The sequence below is a fragment of the Saccostrea echinata genome, unplaced genomic scaffold, assembly GCF_033153115.1.
Source record: "Saccostrea echinata isolate AGI-Se365-2 ecotype Australia unplaced genomic scaffold, CSIRO_AGI_Sech_v1 ptg000063l, whole genome shotgun sequence".
Lineage (NCBI taxonomy): Eukaryota > Metazoa > Mollusca > Bivalvia > Ostreida > Ostreidae > Saccostrea > Saccostrea echinata.
Window position 1 is genome coordinate 457,909 of NW_026889812.1, and position 13,400 is coordinate 471,308.

A 13,400-nucleotide genomic window follows, 5' to 3' on the forward strand; every position below is an offset into this window, starting at 1 on the left:
TTGATATTTATTTATATTTTTGTATAGAATTTTTATTTGTATACTGAGATATTTAGTATTTTCAATAAATGAAGACAAGGAAGCATTTTATTATTATATAAATTAATTAGGTATTATAATATTAATTCTAGATCTGTCAGATTTTTTTTTTTTTTTTCACAACAGAAAACAAGTGATTAGAGTCATTATGTCTTGAAAGCTCTTGTTTATTTTATGTAGTTATAACAAATATTTAACTTATTGCATAAAATCTAAATATCATCAATTAATATTCAAATGATATACTACTTTAAAATTTTATGCATGTGAATTTAGCTCGGGATCGATGTCCTGAATATTCTAAACAGACCAAAACGTGATACACGTGTGATGATGAGAGGACTCTATTACTAATAATTTAGCGAAATTTGTTTATTAGATGTCTGTTTAAAGCCAGTTTAAGTATGGAGAAGCCTCAGGTCGAACTAAGGGAGGACGTTAAAAGTTATTTAGAAGCTACATTTCTAGCTGAAACCGAGGTGAATCTCGATTGAGCAGACTATATGGCACAAAAACAAGTGAAATCCTACACATTTTTCTGTAATTAAAGATCATTAGAACAAAGAAGACTTCATTTGGAGTTCATGCTCCAGGCGCTGATCCAGAATTTTTTCCCGGGGGGGGGGGGGGTCCACATCAATAGCTACAGAGAACATTTTAACTGAGAGAGGGTGGGGATAGGGTGTGGACTTCTCGATCCAACTCCGCACATGGGCCCGTTGCATGGAGATAAGGATGTGGGTGTATGGGGGTCCTCTTCTGCTTGGTAGCATTCATGTAATATTAAATGCATACCTGTACATTAATGTCGATATCTGCAAGACTGTGTATTATGTGGGGTTTTTTTTTATCATTCAGTCAGTTAAACCAAGAACCAAGTTATAAATATCTCATGTGTCAAAAGTCCAAAGTAATAGTGTCACAGCAGGCAAATAGGAAGCAATTTCATTTGGGGGAGGGCACTACCAAGCAAAAATTCCTTGAAAAGCAAAAAATAAAAAGGTCTTTGGACATTATTGAGGGGGCACAAGCATAAAGTAGGTATGTTTTCTATAGTAGACTATATATCAGCTAAATTATGGGGGGGGGGGGGGGGGGGCACTGCCTGGATAGTTGGCAGACATTGATTCACTAACTGTGAGTCGTGTATAATTTATAACTGATTCAGATGTCCATATAAACAGATATCTTACTGACTTCACTATTTTAGATATCAATGACAATAGGTTTAAATTATATTTCACCATATGCATCACAGAACTTTTAAATTTAATAAATATAATTCCAAGTTTTATGATTTACAAGGAAGGAGACAAATGCAGACTGTCCTTTAGGCGACTGTTGGAGGTACTGGCTTCACCACCGCTGTACACCACACTGAGAGTGAATACGTTAAAACTCAGCAGTCAGGAAATAAAGGCAATTATAAATGAAGAACTCACAATGGTACAAACAGTCTTCATCCTAATTACACATCAACTAGTACAATGGTGATACGTCAAATAAATCATTTTATGCTTATATGTATGGATCTAAACTTATTGTAAACCAGCTTTCCTCTGTGGCTTCTTTCTTCCATAATATTCCATTGCAACATGTATATGGCAATTTTTGTACAAATTCATTTGTTCCAAGCCATCTTTGCTCTTAAAAATTAAGCACTGAGTGATTGCATTGTAGTAAATCAGTTGGATGAGGTGTTCATCATTCAGATATTTAAGCAATAGATGTTATTTTTTACTACACATTTTTTAAATGAAATTCTGACATCTACCTAGTAGTGCAATGCAAAAAAAAAAAGAAAGAAAAAAGAAAAGAAATATTAATTCACTTTCTTTAAGGACTTCATACATTATTGTCATCTTATAATTGGTTTTTATCAGGTTATCAATGCAATTTAATATTATATCACTGTGAAGTAATGTTTGTATAGCATAAAAAAATGAAATGCAAGTATATTCATGGGAAAAAGGTATAAATAAGGAAAACAAAAAACAACAACAACAAAAAACGTGTTGAATGTTTATACTTGTGTAAGGAAATGAAGTAATACTTGTTTGTGATGATTAACTGGGTTGATTTTTCCTTCCTTACAAAAATTTCCTAGAAGGATGTTGGTAAATAGCATAGCCTTTACCTTCTAAGTTAAAAGAGGAAATACTTGTTTAACATGATCAAATTACCCCAAATCTTCAGACCGAAAACTGTAATTTCATTAATTGTATATCAATATCTTGAAACACCTTGCACAACCATTAATTGAAATTTTCACATCAAAATTAGCATTACAAGTTCAAGTAAATCAAATTTCATTATTCTTTTTTGAAGATTTATAAAAGCAGAAACTGGGATCCACCCCAAATATTTCTCCACCCATCCCTTGAGGATGTACTTGTCATAGAAAATCGAGGACCACTGCAGATAAAAGAGGTAAATTTCTCAAAACTGAAGTCAACCATTTTGATAAGTCCCCATTTTATAAATCAAAAATCCGGTTAGGGACCTAGTGGCCATTTTATTCTTGGAGTCGGCTTAGACTAAGTAGAAAATAATGTATCATGGTATTTTTGTCAGATAATAAACACTTTAGTTGTAAGAATTGAAATACACATCCCTGTTTTAAGAGCTCTCAAAATCTATTTATCTGAACAATGAAAAAAATCTCTGCAGTTAGTGATGAGCAGCAGAATTTTCTTTTTTGGTCTGTTATAGAAATTGAACCTGATCTGTGACTTTAATGTAACAGGGAGGCTTAAATTACCAAGTGAAATTATGCTGCTACCCAGAGCTAATCTAAGAATGTCCAAAACAAAATTACAGATAAAACTTTCAGTTGTCCATATTGTTTTCAGATGGAGAAGGAGGTGGTCATCGATCACAGATGTGGAATGGCTGTGTTGCGGGGAGCAGACATATTTGTTCAAGGAATAATTGGGGCACCTGCAAGTAAGATATAAATGGTGAGGGGTAATATGAAGAATGGGAGGGGAAGGGGAGGAGGCAAAGGGGGGATGTGAACAGTAGGTGTAGAAGGGGGCAGAGGGTGGGGGGAGGAATTTGTTAAGGGGTCAAGGGGAAACGTACAGATAAAATACTACAGTTGAACTTTGGTATCCCAAACACTGATATCTTAAATAGCAGGGATATATCGATGTGATTTGTTACTCCCAACAAGTTTTTCTTTATGATTTTTAGCCTTGTTATCTCGAATCTTTGGATACCTCAAAGTTTATTTTTGATGCCATGAAGTTCTAGATATGATATTTGACTGTATCCATATGCGGATATTCTTCATAGACATATGATAATTTCTAATATTCCCAGAAATATATATTTGAATGAATAAAAAAAATGTAAGTGATCCTTTCTTATGAACAATTTATTTTATTTTTTGATAGACATGATGTCAGGTGACATGGTTTCTGTGTATATTGATCTCGAAGGGAAATATCTGAAAGGTGACATGCAGCCCCTAGGTGGATCCAGGTTCCATGTAGGAAATGGTGTGGCACAGCTCAGTAGAGATGACATATTCAAAACCAAACCAACTCCGAGGTACATATTAATCATAAATCTCAGTAGATTGAAAATCTAGGTCAGTTTTGCTCTATAGTGAGAAATTTAAGTTTTTTATAATTTTTAATTGTGGTGTGAAGAGTTATCTACCTTAAATATCTTGTTTAAAAATGACTCAAATAACACCATAATTTTGGAAATATTGAATATTATATCTTTGAAATCACTATAAACCTGTGGGATAAAGTAAATAAAGAGTGTACATTGATTGTTTTTAGGAAAAGTATGTTTATTATAAATGTTAATATTTATTACAGTGGAGTTGGAATTTTAATGTCAGAGCCTCTGTATGAGGCCCCATGTCTCAGTGACCTTCGACCTGACCTGATTCTGGCCCAGAACTTGCCCTCTATCATATGTACACATGTCCTTGACCCACAGCCAGGGGAGAGAATTCTGGATATGTGTGCAGCACCAGGAGGGAAGACAACTCACATTGCCAGCAAAATGAAAAACAAGGTTCTGTATGTAATTTTTACGTGCATACACATGTATTTCAAAAGTTGATGTGTTTGGTGAACGTCAGAATGATTATTATCCCCCTTCCCTCCTTCCAAATCTTTGAATTTAGATATTTTGACTACTTAAACTTGATGATAGAGTTCGACTCTATGAAAATTTTGTATTTGGTCCATTCATCTGGTTTATTGTGGCTTAAAAATTTTATGTCTGTCAATCTTGGCTATATCTATAACTTGAACTATACCAGGAATGATTTCATCCTTGATAATGATAAAAAATGGTTAAGAGTTAAAGGATAATCATATTTTGAAACATTTGTGATAAAAGTATTAACAAAGTTATGGAGACAAGTTTGTAAATGATGTTGCTACAACTGTTGCTTACCTTTATGTATAGGGAGAGGTGATAGCTATTGACCGGTCAGATCACAAGGTGGATAAGATCAGGTCTAACCTAGAGAAGTGGGGCCTGACATGTGTGACGTGTTACGCCTGCGATGCACTGAGGATCTCTGTAGTTCCCGCTGGTAATGTTTCTGTGTTGTGTGCAATCTACAGCTTTGCTCTTATATGTATTTCTAGAATTTAGGAAAAAAAGCCCTACTTAAAAAATACTGTAGATTCCTTACTTTACGCGACTACTTAATATCGTGCAATGGCCCTTTGACACCAAATGGCAAGAACAATAATTCATGAGTGTATGTTTATACTAGAATTTTTACATGGAGTTTAGCTCCTTAAAAATAAAAGTGAGTAATTTTATTTTGTGAGTGGTGCTTCTCACAAAATTGCACGATAATTCATCACGTATATTTAGGAATCTACAGTAGCCAAGAAAAAAAATATATAGGACGATGTATTTTTATGTTGCTGAAGATTAAACATGGAAGGCAATTCTCTGGCTTCCTTGATATGTTTTATTGATTTGCTTGTACAATGTACATGTATTGCTATTTGTTTACAATTTTGATTTGGGATGTATACGTAAAGAAATAGAAACTTTTATGTTTGATGAAAGTCAAGATTGTAGCAGCTAGTACATAGATCTATGTAGAGCTGAAATCTTGAATGAAGTGTAAGCTGTTGTAAATATTTGAGCAAGCCAGGCCATTACTGGTACATAGGGAAAGATAGGGTTAATATTTGAGTAAGCCTGGCTATTACTGGTACATAGGGAAAGATAGGGTTAATATTTGAGCAAGCCTGGCCATTACTGGTACATAGGGAAAGATAGGGTTAATATTTGAGTAAGCCTGGCCATTACTGGTACATAGGGAAAGATAGGGTTAATATTTGAGTAAGCCTGGCCATTACTGGTACATAGGGAAAGATAGGGTTAATATTTGAGTATAAGCCTGGCCATTACTGGTACATAGGGAAAGATAGGGTTAATATTTGAGCAAGCCTGGCCATTACTGGTACATAGGGAAAGATAGGGTTAATATTTGAGTAAGCCTGGCCATTACTGGTACATAGGGAAAGATAGGGTTAATATTTGAGTAAGCCTGGCCATTACTGGTACATAGGGAAAGATAGGGTTAATATTTAAGTAAGCCTATCCATTACATAGGGAAATTCAGGGAAATATTTGATGCTAAATATCAAATCAAAGATGGCTGTTTTTGTTACTTTTTACATCAAATGAAATACTTTCCTAAGTTGCAGATGTTATTTTCCCTATTTTAGGGAATTAAATTATTATTTTCAGATACCTTTTCATTTAACTTTGGCTAACTGTCCAGAAAATTAATTTTTTTGTAAGCAAACTCTGACACATGGTAGGTAGTTGAGTGGTCTGTTCAAGATAGCTAGATTATCTATTCTAGCACATACCACTGTAATGGTTAATTTAGAGATCAAGCATAAAAGAAATAGGTCAAATTTTAAGAAATGTACTCCACAATTTTTTTTGCAGAATGAAACATTTTTATGAACAAAAAGAAAAATGCAAGAAGATTATGTAGATAGGTTGCTTATAACTGTAGAATTATAACATATACATATGCATGTATATATATATTTTTTTTTTGGGGGGGGGGGGCAATTCTCATGGATTTTTTGGGAAACCTTCAACCATGAAATTAAAACCTAAATTAATATTTATTTAAACTACATACAGTACATGTACATGTATATCTTTCATAGAGAGACTCTGTCATCATGTATGATGCCTTTACTCTTGTAAAGTACACAATCATTTTATTACTTCCCTTATTATTGCAGGTGGCAACCTGAACTTCCCAGAATTCCCAGCAGAATATTTTGACCGTATTTTGTTGGACGTCCCCTGCAGTGCCCTTGGTCAGAGACCATCACTCAAAAACCACATCACTCTGAACTCGCTCAAATCGTACTCGGGATACCAGAGAAAATTCATACGTAAGGTAGTATTATAATTAAACCACATCAATGTGAACTCACTCAATTTGTACTTGAGATATGAAAGAAAATTCATACACAAGGTAGTATTAATCAGGATTCAACACTAACAGTAGCCCACTTGCCTGAAACAACTGAAAATTGAGGTTAGGCTACTAAACAAGTCATCAAGTTTGCCCTGCGGGGCTACTGAAATTTTACATACCACTTACTTAAGGACATACGCAACGTACCTTACCTACTGATAATTTTTCAAGATATTCTGAATTTAAGATTATAGTGGCATCAGATGTTCATAGACAAAAAATCAGCATGCATTACCAGGGGTTTCGAAAAGATATCAGTTAATGAAATTTCTTGTATAATTTAAAGAAAAATATACAAAAATTACTAAGCATATATTCTTGGTGTTTTGTTTATCCAAACTTGTTTTAGAAGAAGTGTACAACAGCATATTTAGACATAAAAATGTAGCAAACAGTTCCTTCAAGTATTGGAACTCTTCAACTCCAGGAAAAAACACAATAAAGTTCAAACTACATTACGTATGTCCTTAAGGAATTATGAAGATTTATATAGTAAAAGAGAAATATATGTTTATACAAATTTTGAATTTGTTTGCAAGATTGAAAGAGGCTGGGGGGTTGTGGCCATTTTTAGACTATATTGATCTCCTTTAGAAGAAGAGCTCCATATGAAGATATAGAAAATGATCAAATTTTAAAACTAAAATTTTTGAAATTTTTCTTTGCCAAATGATAGTAAACAGCTTAAGATATCATATCTAAAAAATTAAGTTAAATCTGGTGGTTAATTTGTGGTTAATTTGTTGACCCCCCAGCCTCCTTAATACTGTTTTACTGTCTCATTTGGTATGGCTTAACTGTGTTTTGACCCTGCCTATAAATAAATCTGATATTATAGAATTTGTATCTTTATCAGTTAGGTGTTTGAACCTAGGATGTAATAACAAAGAATACAAGCAATGCACTGACACTGACAATTGCCTGAGAAAATGTGGAATATCCATGAATTTTTATCTTTCAATAAGTAGTCCTTGGACCAATAAATGTTTAGGAAAAATTCCACCCCCTGTTATGTACTTTAAGGCTGTCCAGCTTCTACGACCCGGCGGAGTACTTGTTTACAGTACCTGTACAATTACACTGGAGGAGAATGAAAAACAAGTTGTGTGGGTGTTAGAAAACTTCCCAGACTTACAGCTCACAGCTCAGGTAAGTCTATCTCACAGCTTGGGTAGGTCTATCTCAAAGCTTGGGTAAGTTTATCGCACAGCTTGGGTGGGTCTATCTCACAGCTTGGGTAGGTCTATCTTACAGCTCATGTGAGTATATCTAAGAGCTCAGGCAAATATATCTCACAGTTCAGGTTTGTATATCTCACAGCTCGGGTAAGTCTTTCTCAGAGCTCAGGCAAGTATATCTCACAGGTCAGGTAAGTTTTTCTCACAACTTGTAAGTCTGACTCACAACTCAGATAAGTCTGTCTCACAGCTCAGATAAATGTAGCACTCAGCTCAAGTAAGTCTATCTCACAGCTTTGCCAAGCTTGTTCCTCAATCTCAAGTCAGCATATTTCTCACTGATTGCTCAAGGCTCCCTTAAACCTCCGTTAAGTGGACTTGATTTTATTTCTTTTTTTTTTTTTTTTACAATTTTTGATATACTTAAATAGAATAATAAATAAAGTAAGTTGTTTCAGTTTAAGATAAGTAAGCCACTCCATTAAAGATCTGGTAAGTTTTTTTCTTAGAGCTCAAGTAAGCTTATCATTTAGCTCAAATGAATTGATCTAAAAATAATAAATTGTGATAAAGTTATTCTCACAGCATAAATGAGCTCATTCCATTTAGCTCATATGAGCCAATCTCTCATATTTAAAATAAGTCCTATCAGAATTTATTTTGAGCTTAATACATAACAAGAAGATTTATGTGTAACAGAGTATGTGAGGAACAAGTCATTTGGGGTAGCCATCCCTTATCCACAAATCCTATAACCACAATGAAATTTAATGAGATTTTCACAGATTCATATTACATAATACCATTGTGCACTTATTTTAGGTTTTTGATTGGAGAAATATTTTGGGTTTCCCATAACAAAACACAAACTTTGCCACTATACTCGTATGGGAGTGGGGGTATTATTTTGTAATCTCAGTGCTCACAGTACCTCTAAGTAATTATTGTCCTTTTTTTCTCTCAGCCAGAAAAAAAAAAACTTTTAACAGTTAGTGGTAAAGGAGTATAAATACCGGTATTTTAAAATTCAACAGCATGAACTTTGAGGCACATTTTTGAAGTATTTGAATAGGGAAATGTTTTACTAAAGCAATTAAGATACAGCTTTGCTAGGATTGATTTAATGAACTACTCTGAATATACTGTTGATGGAACTGAACATATTCACTTAATAACTTGACACATTCACAATTTCCTGGTAAAGGTATAACCATGCTGATACGAAAAAAATATGAAAGTTTAAAGTGCCACATCAAAGGAAAAAATTAATTCTGGAATAAACTAGAGTCCAAATGTTACAAGTCCAAAAAGTCACATTTATATATCTGGCATATTTTCAGACATATTTAAGGGAAAATTGATTACCTCTGGTAGCTATGTGTTGAAGAAAAAAAAGGTTTTGAATATACTAAATGCACACAAAATCTTCCATGGATATGACCAATTACCCCAGTAATATCTTTCTTAAACCAGGTACACCATAGTAATCATTTTAAACTAAGTAAAAAACGATGAAAAGGAAAAGCAACAGTGTTTTCAGTGAGGTTATTTCTTGAAGTTCATGAGATAAATTCTTTATCTCATTTATTAAACGAACTTCATAAATTTCTAAACAAGTTTCGTTTCTGTTTGAACTTCTAAAACTTTCTTGATTTAGAAATGAACTTTAATATTAAATACATAACTCTTTTCTATGAAAATTGTAACATACTGTTTAAGTTTTCCTGAAATGTACTTAGAAGGAATATCTTATATTGAATGAAATTCTTTGTAATTATAATTGATTTGAATGGCAGAATTCAAGAACCTATTCTACATAGATATATCGTATCGGAGTTATGTACAGTTGTATATACATTCACGGTTCATTATGACTGAAAATGAAACCAATGCAAACCATGTACAATAATTATCTGGTTTGATTGATTGATTGTTGTTTTACGCCCCATAGAGACGGCACCATATACGGGCGAAGGGCTTCAAATTTTGACCTTTACTCGGCACTCGGGGCCATTGAGAAATGAGGGATCTTTATCGTGCCAACCCTGCCGTGACACGGGGCCTCGATTTTTAAAGTCTCATCCGAAGGCCAAAGTGCCGTGCGCATGACGAAGGAACAGTTGCTACCTTTTTTTATCGACTTAGGTCAGTCGCGGCCGAGGTTCGAACTCACGACCTTCCGATCACGGAGCGAGCGCTCTACCGACTGAGCTGCGTGAACGGTTATCTGGTTTGAAAGTGAATTACTATGCTATATATTTGAAAGATGTTGTAATTTGGAGATTTCGTAGAAAGATTCCGAATAAAACCTTTTAAAAAAGACCAAAATTTATCAGAAAAAAAAAATAATTGAAAACTCATATGGCCAAAAATAACTACATTGATTCTTTAAGACATTTTACTTTCAATCCAGATAAGTATTGATATTATTTAGGAATGCTTAACTTATGCCTAAAGTTTTTTTCTTCTTCTCTCAGGCAGTAAAATCGTAACATTTATAAACATGAACTTTAATGTGCATTTTTGAAGTATTTGCTTAAGGAAGTGTTTTACAATAGCAATTAATACACACACTTTGCTTGAATTCGTGTGGATTTGCAAGTATACGAAATTGAACAAGTTAATAATTTGATACAGTCGCAATTTCCTTGTGAATATATAACCTTATTGATACGGAAAAATGATAGTTTAAATTGCTACATCAAACTAAAAAGTTATTCCAGAAATAGACTGGTGTTTAAATTTCACAAATCCAAAATGTCATTTTTATATAAAATTTCTCATATACATGTAATATTTATAGACTTGGGTGTGTTGGGGAAAAATATTTATTTTGATTTTGAAGTCCTTTAAACTTTGCACACAATTTCTGTCATGTATTATTTTTTACACACTAAGAATAATCATCGAGTAAAATTTGATGGAAAGAAAGTCCTCATTTAATGATTGAATGAATTTAATACATAACTATATACTAATATACCGGTCACGGTAGTCTACTGGTAGAGTGTTCGCTTCGTGATCGGGAGGCCCGGGTACGATTATTGTTAGCCGTCCCCGTCAAACCTTAAACCCCAGTCACATTTCCAAAAACGATCAACGGCCGACAGTTTTTTTTAGGCAAAAATAGGATTCTTCGGGCGACAGTCGGCAGTTCATCGGCCGTTGTCTTGCCCGATTTTGACCTTTTTTTCGCCGGCCGACCAATTTTGAGCCAGTAGGACCAATTTATATTTTTTTCTGCGTCGATGGCCTATTACTTCATTTGAAGCAGTTTTTAACAGTCCGTCGACCAACCTTCAATCATCGCCCGACAATCAGCAGATTTTTTTTTAAAGTCGGTCGTTGGTCGGTCGACATTTAGGAATCGGGTTTTCGTAAACGTTGGACGACAGTGAAAAACAAACCTAGGTCTAGCGAACGTTGATCGGGCGACGGCTAACCGACTTATAAATATTTTTACTTTTTAAGGCATCGGTGTTCTTAGGAATGAATGTGACTACTCTGTCTCGCCCGATACTAGTGTCGGCCGATCAATTTATTTCAGCCGACGATACGAGATAATTTTTGGTCGCTCGACCATCGGCTTAAATGTGACCTAGGCATAAGGCTTAAACATAGGCAGTGACTGTTTCTTCGCCAAGCGCCCGACATAAGAAGTGAATGTCGCGGGTCTTTCGGATGAAACCTTAAAAACCGAGTTCCCGTGTCACGATAGGCTTTGGCACGATAAGGAACTCTCACTGCGCAATGGCCCTGAGTGCCGAGTAAAGGTCTAAATTTGAAGCTCTTCGGTATATTCTGACGTCTCTATATGAGTGAAAAATCTCAAGACGTAAAACAACAACAATCTATCTACATCTATCTATCTATCTATCTATCTATCTATCTATCTATCTATCTATCCAATAATACTTGGAGTCAGTTGAAAGTAAGACCGACATTTCTGTACTAGTATGTAGAGGAAGAAATGGAATTTTTAACTTATTTTTTCCTCGAACCTTTTACCACTTCTAAGTAACATTTTCCTTTCTGTGCCAGTGTTGATAAAGAGTTAATATAGAAAATTTGAAATGATGCATCCACACGTATCATGAAATGATATATCCATACAAGTCATAAGATGATACAATGATATATCCATATACATCATAAAATGATATATCCATACAGGTCATAAAATGATACATTGTATATCACAAAATGATATATCCATCCGTATCTTGGGTACATGTAGTAAAATCCAATAAAAAATCACATTTTTTCATAAAAAGGAATAATTTGAAAATTATTGTATTTGTAAAAAAAAAAAAGAAATCCTTTAATGTATATAGGAATTATAATTTCTATTATAATATCTCAGAATTCAAGGACGTGTTTGTAAATATGAACTTCACTTTGTTACGATGTATGTATATAAACCATAGATAACATCTAGAATTTTAGGTTGAAATGCATTTTAAAAGCAACATATTTATGTTTACTTCAGGTTCCAAATCTAGGGTCCCCTGGAAGACGTTTTTCAGGATTATCAAAGAATCTGCAACAATTATTACAGGTGTTTGACCCATCGTGTGTTGAGTCACGTGATAACATGGCAGTTTATGATAAAGACACAATAGGATTTTTTATAGCAAAATTCACCAAAATAAAAAGCTGACAGAAGTTGTTGTTTCTGAATTGGTCTTTTCAAAATTTGTGTCATGAAAATTCACAAAAATAATTATAAACTAAGAGAGAAATTTGTACATATACTTCGCCTCTCAGGTTAAAACTCCTCAGTAGTTGAATCCGGCACTGTTTTATTTTCTTCTTTGAATGCATTTTTGGATAATTATTATGTCTTTAAATAAATTACTATACAACTCAAAAACATTTTAGCCTAAAATTCTTTTTTGAACTAATTAAACGCGTAATTTGGAAATAAATATATTGCTACTAAACAAAGGCTCAAACACAAGATGTAATGAATTCTACAATTTTAATAGTTTTCACATTCATGATCATTGAAATTTTCTTTTCTGATAATTAGTTGCTCCCCCTTTTGCGAAAATAACAGCCTTATTATCACTAGGTTTGCTATAAATAAGGATTTTACTGAATGTCTTTGGAATTGAGTAGGATTCCCGCTTGAGGGTCTTCCAAAAGTCTTTTTTAGCCTTAGGGATATTTTTATTTACCAAAGTCATATTTCACCGTAAATTTCAACTAAGATGTTTTGGAAAGCACAATAGGGAAATGTATTTTCGTAACTTCCGTTGCACTAGAACATACGTTATTAAAAAATGGGGTCAAATAAAACAGACCAGACATTATTCAAAGCATACAAACTTATAAAATTAAATAGTATGTGGAAGTCACGCTAGCAAGAACGTTTTTGAATTCCAAAGAAAATCTCCCTGAAATCTTTTTGTTTTGAGATGCCTAATTGCAGCAAGGCTGCCATTCTTGCAGAAAAGGTAGCAACTAAGATTATCAATTCTTAATATTAAAAATTCAATAAAATTGCATAATTCATTTTTTTGTTTGTGCCTTTGTTTAGTAGCAATATATATTTACTTTCAAAATGTGCATTAGATAAGTTCACAAAAGCACGTTAGATTAAAACGTAATGAGCTGTAATGATGAGAAGGAGAGCCATTCAGTTTGTACTTTTTCAACATTTATATAGAGGAAGTAAA

The 13,400-nt window shown here is 33.7% G+C and overlaps 1 protein-coding gene across 1 annotated transcript; it reads left to right on the plus strand.

Annotated features, from left to right (window-relative positions):
• Positions 1–443: 443 nt before the first annotated feature.
• Positions 444–12,395, plus strand: LOC133175587 (tRNA (cytosine(72)-C(5))-methyltransferase NSUN6-like). Its single transcript, XM_061310705.1, has 10 exons — positions 444–518; positions 1,345–1,485; positions 2,368–2,469; positions 2,892–2,985; positions 3,438–3,594; positions 3,873–4,074; positions 4,474–4,603; positions 6,300–6,460; positions 7,565–7,690; positions 12,209–12,395. The coding sequence occupies exons 1-10, from the start codon at positions 444–446 to the stop codon at positions 12,377–12,379; spliced, it is 1,359 nt and encodes a 452-aa protein (XP_061166689.1). The 3' UTR covers positions 12,380–12,395.
• Positions 12,396–13,400: the final 1,005 nt, after the last annotated feature.

What these genes read in the sequence shown, in the direction of transcription:
- LOC133175587 (XM_061310705.1), top strand. Translation starts at nt 444, where the DNA reads ATGGAGAAGCCTCAGGTCGAACTAAGGGAGGACGTTAAAAGTTATTTA. An exon ending in TAAATGAAGAACTCACAATG is followed by an intron (nt 1,486 to 2,367) that starts GTACAAACAGTC and finishes TCTTTTTTGAAG; the next exon opens with ATTTATAAAAGCAGAAACTG. An exon ending in AATAATTGGGGCACCTGCAA is followed by an intron (nt 2,986 to 3,437) that starts GTAAGATATAAA and finishes ATTTTTTGATAG; the next exon opens with ACATGATGTCAGGTGACATG.